Genomic DNA, 12046 nt, shown 5'->3' with positions numbered 1-12046 from the left:
GGATAAAAGTACGAAAATATCTGTGTGTGTATACTACAAAACGAGTTTTACTTCGCGCAGCTCATCCCGCACCATAATATTGCTATCGGCCTCTCCGTCATTGCGGTCATAGATAGTTAGTTGGTGTGTAATGCGACAATGTGTGTGTGTGTTATACATTTTACGAATCGAGGCGCGTCATAAGTACACCAACACTAGCAAAGATGAAAACATAATCGATAAAGAAATAAAAATGTAAACATACCAAAGAACCAGTTTAAGACAAAACGAGAATGTCGCATGCTTCGAAGAGTGAGAGATGGTGCGGAAAGTGGGGGAGATAGAGGCGTGTGAGAAAACTTGTTCAAATAGGGGATAACGGGAGAGATAATTTCGCGGCACGCAAAGAGTTCATAGTGTCTAGAGATGACAACACTCATTCATAGGTTGGGTATGTCAGAGAAAGTAGAATTGTCTAAAAATTATCAATTTCTAGAATGTTTTCATACAAATTGTCCAGTTTATTCATTCGAAAATCTGGCCTTAAATAATCTAAATATCTGCGGTTTTTTAATACTAAAAAGAATACAATGGACGATCACTTTACGCTCAGAGAAAAATTGATTAATGTGTAGGGACGTAGTCACATAGTCTGTAATTGAAAAATATTTTTTATTTTTTGAAGAGAGAGTTGTTTGGGATTTGAAAAAAGGAAAACGAGATAAAAACTGTTCATTATTAATTGTACATTTGTTTAATTTCATAAATTTTATAAATATGTCACATATAACGAGCCCTTTATTATCGACTGTTTCCTTCCATATATCAAATTACTGGAGGACAATAGTTTAAGTTTAACCTATGGTCAGCCATCCATTGTCAAAATGACGACGCTTAATTTTATTTGGATATCGATCTAAAATGTGGGAAATGATAAATGTATGTTATATATAGGCCGTAGTATAAATAAGGAAAGATGACGTTAGTACTAAAAATAAGGATGAATTCCCAGTGTTAAAAGACATAACAGTTTCGTCTAGGCAACATGAAAATTTTCGATTAGCAATTGGCTTGCCCAAAATGCAGGATTTACCTCTTACTTTATGGATACGTTTTAATTTTCAGAACAAGGATGCAATGACAACGGTGCTAGCCGAAGTGGATAACAACTCCACACCCACCGACTGTCGCTAGGTTGTGTTTACTAACTATGTTATTGACATAGGAATGCTCTTGTTAGATAAGAATTGTCGGTAAATGTGTAATCCATCATATTAACAAGATCCCGTATCGATTATGTCATCGAACATAAATTATGGTATGACCAACATCTGGACACGGGCATTATGGTACGGATAAACTGATAATATGAACGGTACGCAGCTCTTGGGAGAATTCCTGATACATGCCAATAACACAGTTTTGCCATTTAATTCGTATGACAGCAAAATGTAAACAATCGATAACACGAAATTTTCGCACCAATGGATTTCTTATGGCAGTGGAAAACTTTTCATTAGAGGTGCATAACTGAAGTCAATGGAGGCTAAAATCTTTAGATTTAATCTCTGCACTATATGTGCTCTCCTTTCACCTCTTAGTTGAGACTATACAAACCAACAACATTACGACTCTTCTTATACGAATTTATTTGGTAGCACGATACTATGTAATATATTGCGTGAGTGTATATATGGTATGGGTTAACGAGAGTATTTTCAAGATACTATATAGCTATACACACCCTAGTCTATCTAAAATGCTGTAATATCGCTGAATGTACGTGGATGATAGAAGAGAATAAACATGAAAAGAGAAAATTACAAAAGTAAACAAAAACAAAATAAAAAAAGAAAAGAAACAAAACAGAAAAGCTGACGAATAATTTAACATGGATATGGATACAACTAACACTCTCTCACCATAAGATGGTTCATACGCATACTCTCTCATTTGGTGGACTACATTGTTTGTATGTATGTACGTACGATTGTGATGAATAGTGTAGAGAATTTGCAAAAATAAAAACATACGAAAGAAAACAAACCATCAAAGGCCGTTGCGAGCCGGACAGAGAGAACGGAAAGCGCAACAAACGAGACGCAAAGAAACAAATCAAGATACAGAAAATAGAAATAAAATAGTTAAACTGGAATGTGTGGTTATGATGATGTTGTTGTTGTTGTTATTCTTGTTGTTAGTGGTGTATTATGCCAACGGATCTTGATGCAAAAATTTTAAAATTCCTATTCGTGGTCGTTCTTGTTCTTGCTCTGGTTTACGAGACAGAGGTGGAGTGTTGTATATACTATTTATTTGGTTTAATGCCAAGTGATGTTTTTCAACTTGCTTTATACAAACTCATATAATTGTTTATATGTATGTATGTATATTAACCGCCTCGTACGTAGCAATAATATGAATGCCTGATTCTATGTTGGTATGGTTGTGTCTATACGTAGTACTTTAGTCACATCATGCCAATAATTACGTGAAACGTTGCTAAAACAATTCATGTGATGATGATATATCATTGCATTCATGTTTGTATATAGACGAACATAGGCATAAGCTGCATTTGTCCACAATGGGATAGATTCCTAAATGGTAAGTATAAATCTAGGGTTGCTAGAACTCATTTTGGGCAAATATTTTATAGTGATCATAGAGCATTGAGTCGATCCCTTTTGCCATGAAATGTCTGTTATAAAATCTCTCTCTAACCATCATCCTGGTGCAATGGTTAGCATGACCTCCTGGCATACAAAGGTCGTGGGTTCAATCCCAGTTGCCGGCGAATATCAAAAGGAGGTTCGGTTCAACTATTCCTTATCCTCTCTCAGTAAAGGTGGGTATTAAGTTCGAGTTTAGCCGCTAATCCATTTTAAAGAAAAAACTTTATAAAAGGTTACTTTGGGCTTACTCCCCATCAAGTTATATTAAAATTTGAATCAAAGACTGCAATTTTATGTCTAAATTTTCAGTCCAAATAAGAAAATTATCTCGAGAAGTTGTAATCTTTCTTTTGAAAAGAAACGCTTGATAATTGTATGATATCTGTGTGAATACAATTAGAATTCAAATATTTTTCAAACGTTCCAAATGTGTCTGATTGAAAATGGTATGTCAAATTAATATATTGGCAAAATTACTGAATATGAAAAAAAGAAAACAAAATACTAGAAAAATTGGGAGAAACGACCAAAAATTTGATGAAAATGGGCTAAAATGGCCTCGATTTTGGACCCCATTTGGTCCGGTCACAAAAAAACGTCAACGAACCTATTAATTTTGAAACTTGGCATTATTTTACACAACTTTCATGCAGATGTATGTGAGAACGCAATTAATTGTAGAAAAAAGATCAGTCACATTTACATATGGGAAATTTTCCCTATTCCGAGTATATGTAGTGTATTTGGGCGATTACGTATTTTCTATATTGATACATATGGTATGTATGGGTTTTGAATGCATCTATTGAAACATGTTGTGTTTTTTGATTAAGGCGATGATGACAACGGTGGTGTGTGGTAGACCTTGAATACGTAACGGCTATTTCAAATGATCCTACTTCTGTGCCACCACAAACGCGATGTGTGAAACCTGATTTGATGGATAGACGAATGGTGTGTAGGTATGTTTAAATGTATATTCACATATATGTATGGCTATGTATGATAATTCTTTTTGATATGGTGAGGGGTGGTGGTAGGGTTGGTTGGTTGGTTGGTGGTGTGGTTTGCTGTATGATGAAATCAAAACAGGCATGTGAAGAAGAAAGAACCTGTTGACAGATTTACATTTCTCTCTTTGATATCTCATCTCATAAATGTTTGTGGATCATCATCTCATAACAACAAAAACAACAGCTATAGAAAATACCTGTCTCTCAGAACCTGTATGAACGACTGATACAACCTACATACCACTAGATATAAAGCTATATGTATGTATGTACTCACTCAAATACATGTTGATTGTGTGACGTCAGATCAGCAAATACGAATGCCGTATGATATTCGTAAACAGTACAAAAATAACAACAACGAAGAGCATATAGAAACTTGTATTGCATCAAATGAGAATGCATAGTGCATGCATACATATTTATATGTATAAACACACATACATATGAAATTTTCATTACTTGATAACCAGATTATAAAGTATCGGTGTTTTTGCTCGAGTGTAACACCTCAAACGTAATCAGTCTCCATTCCTTCTAATATGCATAAGTAACTAGAAATATTTCGTAAAGCCCGGTATACACCTCTGGCGGAATTTTCCACTACCAATAAGAAATGTATTGCTATTTGTTAACGAATATTCTTTAGAGCGTTGTTATCGACTGTTTACTTTTATCATCTATAAGATATACATTGAAAAACTGTATTATTGGCTCGCGAAAAAAATTTCATTACAAGGGTGGTTAAACCATAAAGTAGCCTTGATTGTAAGCCACTTCTTGTACAGGAATCGTGAACCCAATGTTACGCTTGCTATTGGGAAGCAAACTCTGATTATCGCCATGGAAACAAAAATGTCGGCCGAATATTATTGTTTGAAATCCTGTACGTATGTAGGTCCTTCTGAGTACCGATAACATCGTTGTCAATATACACTAGGGCTGTCACCCGGGATAAATCCCGTCTTAATCCCGGGATAAATCCCGTCTTAATCCCGGGATTAATCTCGAATCCCGCGATTTTTTATTTTGAATCCCGGGATTTTCGGGATCCCGAAAAAATAAACCCAATTTGTTAAATTTATGGCTTTTTGAAATTGTTTATTAATAAATTGGAGCCTTAATTCATTGCAAACGGGCCTTAGATTTCATACCCGACAAATTGAGTTAATAAACATTTATGGTAAATATTGAGTAAGAATTTATTAAACGTGAGGTGTACTATAAACAACACAATTTTATCAAATCACTTAATTTTAAGGACAATACGACTTCATTGAAAAGTTTATCAGCTTTTGGACAGGGAAAAAAACTTTATATTAGAGAAATGCGTCTTCTATTCTAAGCAAAATTTGCATTCGTATTTTAAGGACATGAAATCTTTGTCCTCACGACAATATTTTTTTTGCAGAGCCTTTATTAACAAGAAATTTATGACGAACCTGCATTATAGTAACGTAGACGATATTCCTTCCTGTTAGCTTTAGCCATAATAAAGCAGTTTTGCATTATTTATTATTTTTCCTACCGATAGAACGATGTTATCGATTGTTTACATTTTCTCCCATTTATGGGGTTTTCATAAGTGTAGCGCATATTTTCAGTAGAACGCCATTATGGATCGTTTGCATTTTGCTCCTTCAGTAAATACAGGTAAAAACTATGTTATTGGCACGTAAAAGACATTTTCCCTGCGTTTGTATAACGGTATATAAGAAACACATGGCAACTACCTTATTTGCATGAAACGAGAGTTACATATTGGTACAGCAGTGTTTACACATACTGAAATCTGCATTACCGACCAACAAATAAAATGTTTGTTTTAGGATGAACTGTAAACAAGGCTTAAATCATTTTCGCTTTACTTGACAGTAATTAAGTTCAAACGTTTTTATATTACTGCTAAAATCGTCACATATGATTTAATTTCCTTAAAATGAATACATGCAATATTGGTCCTTTGTGTTCCCTAAGCTCCCTCATCCTCCTCCACACCACATTCTAATAGCGTGTACATTGTTGTTTATGGCTAAAAGGGGTCAGGATCGAAAAAAATCATTGTCTACTTAATGGATACATACATTTATAGGTGTATGTACCCAATTTGCTTTGCAAAATACTGTAAATAGGCATATACACGAAAATCTTGGGTCACGATATCATTTTGTAATGTAACAAACACACGTACAATGCTACATATTTATCTTTAGCGCTCAGAATCCTCTCTTCTCCTCTCTGTATTGTACTTGGCTATAGAATTTACTCCATGTTATCCTGTATGTACCAGAGTCAACCAGCGTTATATGGATTTCCTGCAATTTCAAATGCAGGACCTCTAGTACGTATGGGGAAGAATTCTAGAACATTGAGGAAATTGCGCCAAAATCATGGGAAGAGGTAGAAAACTTTGTTTATTGTATACATACCAAACACATGCATTCACATCGCAACATACATACACTCTGAGCACACGAGTGGTAGGTAGTGTAGTTCTTATTTTATGGCATTACAAGTTCAACCACCTCACTACATTTTTTCTTTGTTGCTATAACAAGAGTCACTATTTGGGGCACATCTCTGGGAGCACACCATTCAAGCTCTCTGTTAGGTTTCAATCACAAATTCATTGTTTTGGTATGGTGGTTGTTGTTGTGTGCAGAAATGAGTGAATAGACTTGCTCTAGTTTAATGTGGTTTTCTGTGATCCCAATAAAGCTTTGAGCACCAATGGCATTATAGAGAGGGGTGGAAAATTTAACCTTAGCTGAAAGCTTTTTTGCTCATACGAGTATTCTTGATATGATAAACCTGAATTTGTATGTAAATGTGTGTGTGTGTCCGCAAAAAGTACATAGGAAAATGCTTATATCAGGAACCAGGAAAAGTTATTCTATGCGCAGGTCGCATGACCAGTTACTGACTACTAAAACAAATTTGATGCAGAATTCTGTGTGAATACACAGCAAGACATAGCCATAGACATACTATACATACCTTTGCTCTGCTTAATAGAATCCAGGATGCTTCTTACTGTTAATAGTCTGTTAAATTTAGCAGCTTATAACAGCGCCGTAATTAAACACAGAGGACAAAGGCCTTAACCATTGTATGAAATGTGAAATTTGTAGAAACAGGTGAACATGCGATATCGAATAGCAGTCTATAAAGACGTAGCGAGCCATTATAGTAACAGACACAAACAACTTCCATAGAGGTAGATTAGGTAGGTATAGTGTCAGATCCTCCGATCAACACTTAACCGGAGGATAGACTGCCGGTTAGTAATTTTTTGTATAGGATTAACTGTTTTATCGACACGATAAATAATAACAAGACATTGAGAAACTGACCCTTAGAGTATTCAGGTGGTGAACTCCCTTTTTAAAGAGCTCTGATATTTGGTTTGAGTGCCAATAACACAGTTTTACGTTTATGGTAGCAATCGATAATAGTGACTCACGGAATTTTCTTTTGTTCGTAATCACCTCCAAAAATTTGAAAGTTCCATCCAGATCCCCAAAAAAAATTAAATTTTTATATGGCAAACTTCTTTTGGCCATATCTCCTAAACTAAGCATCCTAGAGCGAAAAGGACGTTAATCAACCCAAAAAATTTCAAAATTCTATCCAAATCCCAAAAAATTCAATTTTTTTATATGCAAAACTTCTTTTGGCTATATCTCCTAAACTATGCGTCGTAGAGCGAAAAGGATGTTATTTCGTGATCATCCCCAACAATTTGAAAATTCCATTCAAATTCCATTCAAATCCCAAAAAATCAAATTTTTATATGAAAAACAAAAATTTGATATCTCCTAAACTAAGCGTCCTAGAGCGAAAAGGATGTTAATCACTCCTAAAAATTTTAAAATTCCATCTAAATCTCCAAAAAGTTCAATTTTTTATATGAAAAACTTTTTGTTTGGATATATCAAACTAGGCGTTCTAGAGCGAAAAGGACGTTAGTTCGTGATTACCCCCATAAATTTGAATATTCCAGCCAATTCCTAAAAAAATCAAAAATATCTTCTTTTGGCCATATATTCTAAACTAAGCGTCATAGAAGGAAAACTAGGTTTTTTGAGAGAATTACGGATTAAAAAAAAAGACACAATAATTGTTCAACTGTATTAAACTGTAAAATGTTTATTTTTGTTTTATATCAACTACTACGTATAAACCAGTCATTTTATAATTGAGTACGAATGAGCATACGAAACACTTTTGGGTGGTTCATATATTTACATAATATGACGGAAGTTCCCTACATGCATACATATGTACATTTGAAATAAATTGTATGTAAAATATACCAAGGACACTTTTTCAAAATAATTGTAATTTTATGCTCGGAATTTAATTTAAAATTTAATTTGAGCAATACTCATTTTGGCGAAGCACATGAGTTAAGGAGGACTTGCGATTTTTCAATTTAAATGCCAATATTGAGACCAATTCGTTCTTTCCAATGTTGAGAAGGACAAAATCGAATAACAAAAACTAATAATAATAAATATCTATCTATATACTATAATCAATGGGTATGTCGTCCTATGGGTTTTGTAACTGATGGTAATAAATCATCTTGGCCAGGTTTATCACGGGTTGCATGATAGGCCTCACGTTCCCTGTCGGGAAATTTGGTGGGTAAATTGGGTGAATGTAAATTAACCTTAGCTTCGAAACGCATTCCGGCAACTTCAACTTCATAATGGCCGGAAAGGACAAATTCATTGGTGACCGGTAGTTCGTTGCCCTCCTCATCCACATTGCGTACGAAACCCAAACACACTTGTTTCTCAAGGGTAAATCCATAGCCGGTCGTTGTGGTCATACCGCAGTATTTACCATCACGATATATGGGTTCATTTCCCCAGCACCAAACATCAACTTCATGATCATGGTCATTCAGCAGTAACTGGACATACATGCGCTTCAATCCCTCCTCTTTTTGTCTTTGCAAGGCAGCCCGTCCAATAAAATCGATGGGTTTCTAAGAAGAGAGTTAATGCTCAATAAAGGCTTATGCTTCAAATTTATAATACCAACATTAAACTTGACACGCCAACTGCGACCACACTCCAAAGGTGTTGTATTTGTATCCAAATCTTGACCCCAGAATGCATAGAATTTCTCAATGCGTAAAGTTCGTGTTGCATAGTAGCCTGCATGTTGTATGCCATATTTATGGCCCGACTGATATAAGCGCTCGTATACATGCAAGGCATACTCGTTAGGGATATAGAGCACATAACCCAATTCTCCTGTGTGTGTAATATTTAGGGCACGTATTCCATTTGCCAAACCCACATCTAGCTCTTTGTATGTGAAAAACGGAAAGTTAGTGGGTGATAAATCCGTATCAGTGAGTTCGGAAAGTAAAACGCGACAATAGGGACCCATAATACAAATGGCAGTGTACATGGAAGTAACATCCGAAACATTAACTCCAGACCTCAAGTGGCTAGGCATTTTCTTGCGTATCCAACTCATTGATCGGGTCTGCTGAATGGTTGGGGCGATCATCATGTAACTGTAGAAGATTTACTTCGTCATAATCAAATCGTATACATTTACTAGAACACTAAACGAACGTACTGTGTATCGGTTAAACGAGCCAAGGAGCAATCATTTTCATAGCCGCCATTTTCATTTTGCATTCCTGTGTGAATAATCGAGCCCACGGGGACATCTACGTCGTTAGAGCAAAGATATTGTAGTAATTCAACAGCTTCATTGCCCTTGGACCATATATCATATTTGGTGAATGAACTGTAATCGGCCAAACCAATTCTTTCACGACAAGCATTATATTCGGAAGCAACAATATCAAACCAAGGGGGTTTTCCAAAGGTTTTTGTCTCGGCTATGCGAAAACGAGGCATGCCAAATTCATCTAGATGGGAAAAACACAATAGCATTAAAAAAATCTCTCAAAAAGGGGAAAAGAAAATACTAACCTCTTTTATCTTTCTGGTCAAAATAACTTGGCCTCTCATAACCCATTGTCTGGCCAAATACTGCTCCTGCCTCCTTTAAAGCTGGATACAAGGGAGACATTCGTAAATTTCGGCCTGTCTTAAATTCGTCAAAGGGATAGGCTATTTGATAATGTTTGCCTGGTACCTCCTTACAACGATCCGTCAAAAATTTACGGTTATTATGCAATCCCAAGAAGCGACTGATATCCAATTCGTGTATGTCCAATGAGGTGCAGCCATTAACCATAAGGTCGGCTAAAGCTCGTCCTATGCCCCCCGCCGAAGAAACTCCAATAGTTTTCATACCAGCCGATACATAGTAATTTTCTATTTCTGGAGACTCGCCCATAATCCATTTACAGTCTGGCGACACGGCCTGTAAAACATTGGTGAGACGATCTAGATTTGCTGTCCTCAAAGCTGGTACTCGTTTTAATAGCTCATCAAGTATGTCATGAAAATGATCCCAATCGGGTGGAAAGACTCGTTCTTTTTGAGACAGAGGTATGACACCATCTTCAAAAGATACCTTGGCCTCATGTTCGAAACCACCTGCGGAAAGAAAATGCTTTAATTATTCCCCATTTTTCGTATGGTCTACATTATTATACTAACCTGCTAGTATTCCACCATCCTTTTCACGAAAATATACACCACCATCAAAATCTCTAACAAAGGGATTCATGGGACTCACACCTTCAATGGGTTTTGTCTTCAAGTAGTGGTGCTCAACAGCTTTCAAAGGTATTTTAATTTTCGGCTTGGAAAGTGTTCCTATTTCACGAGCCCAGAACCCAGTACAATTGACAAAGAATTCACATTTCACATCTCCCGATGTTGTATTGATTTGTGTCACCTTTCCTCCATCAGCCATTATTTTCTTCACGGCACAATGTTCAACTACCCTTAGGCCCATATTTTTAGCTTCTCCTATGAATGCATCACATACGAGATGGGGTTCACACACCCCATCATCTGGAATCCACAGGCCGCCCACAATATCATGGGTTTCTATAAGAGGACACTTTTCTTTGCACTCGGCAGGACTTAAAATCTCCCAGGGAATATTCCATGCAACACCTTGGGATTTCATGCGCTTAAATGAAATCATTCTGTCGTAGGTGCGTCCCAGGTTTAAACTACCAACTTGCCTCCATCCAGTGCGTAGCCCTTTCTTGGTAAACTCTTTGATCAGTTGTGTTGTATATTCGGATAGTTTTAGCTCGGTGTATCCGGATTCAAATCTTCCCACTAAACCACTACCACTCCATGGTTTTTTAGCTGCTATATTTTCCTGTTCGATTAGTAGAGTATCTTTTCCCCAGCCCAATAAGGCCAAATGGTAAGCCACCGAAGCACCCATAATACCTCCGCCACATATCACCACTCGAACTTCTTGCGGCAGTGAGCCGTCAACCACTTGTGAGGGTTCTTGTGGGGTGAATTTACGTTTTCGTAACACATTTGCTTTGGCTTCACCATTGCTGCCATCTGTTCTGTGAATATATCTTGTTGATGATGATGATAGGCTTCCAATCTCCAGCCATTTTATGCGTGTTAGATGTTTCCGCAATAAATACGCGCCTTGTGTGCTTCCATATTTGTACATTGTAATAAGTAATGGTCTGATGATATAATTTATATTATATTATCATGGTAAGTGGTTGGTAAGTTGATTTGTTACGTTCTGTCGGTCAATTAAAAATAACTTCTAAAACATATGATTTGCACCCGCTACGTTTTCACTCCCTCTACAAAATGTTGGATCGATAACAACTTTTTTTTAGTATCGATAAGTTTTATCAATTACACACAAATGATTACCCAGAACGCACACCTGGCGGAAACTTGCGCCACCCATACAAAAATGCAAATCCGGCACGCCAATAGCACAGTTATGCGCTTTACAGACTATCAGTTATTCCGGACGACAGTGCTCGTGTCGAAATTGTCCAATATATTGTGCACATTACAACCCTGCCAGCATTTCAAAGTTCCATTTCATCCACATCCACAGTGTGTGGTAGCACACTCGTAAGTGACACAGCAACAATTATGATATTATTTTGCCATAACTATTCGCATGAAATTATTTTGCCATCACTATTGTTACAAGAGCCATTTTATATTTTGTGAAACACCAAGCGCAACTAGCTTCTTATAATTTATTTAAATAAAAAGTGCTGAAACATAGTTATTTCGCTTAAAATTGTGAAAGGTATATTGGTGAACAAATGGAATAAAGTGATAGCTTTTCAAATATTTTTCCAGACACGCTGCCTCCATTGGGAAGCACTGGCTGATAGACGCTACAACATGTAACTTGCAACTTGTAACTCAACATCAATCTTTTATTAATGCATAAAAATATGTTAAATGTGATGTGATATTCGTA

The 12046-nt window shown here is 36.3% G+C and overlaps 1 protein-coding gene across 1 annotated transcript; it reads right to left on the bottom strand.

The window, feature by feature from the left end:
- Positions 1-7787: 7787 nt before the first annotated feature.
- LOC142228303 (pyruvate dehydrogenase phosphatase regulatory subunit, mitochondrial) lies at positions 7788-11385 on the bottom strand. The gene is made up of 5 exons (XM_075298698.1): positions 10267-11385; positions 9631-10203; positions 9269-9566; positions 8720-9203; positions 7788-8663 (listed from the first exon to the last, which is right to left on the bottom strand). The coding sequence occupies exons 1-5, from the start codon at positions 11258-11260 to the stop codon at positions 8205-8207; spliced, it is 2808 nt and encodes a 935-aa protein (XP_075154813.1). The 5' UTR covers positions 11261-11385; the 3' UTR covers positions 7788-8204.
- Between the last annotated feature and the right edge of the window lie 661 nt (positions 11386-12046).

Source organism: Haematobia irritans, chromosome 3, assembly GCF_050003625.1.
Source record: "Haematobia irritans isolate KBUSLIRL chromosome 3, ASM5000362v1, whole genome shotgun sequence".
Taxonomy (NCBI): Eukaryota; Metazoa; Arthropoda; class Insecta; order Diptera; family Muscidae; genus Haematobia; species Haematobia irritans.
Note: the sequence above shows the minus strand (reverse complement) of the source record. Positions and strands in the feature narration are given on the sequence as shown.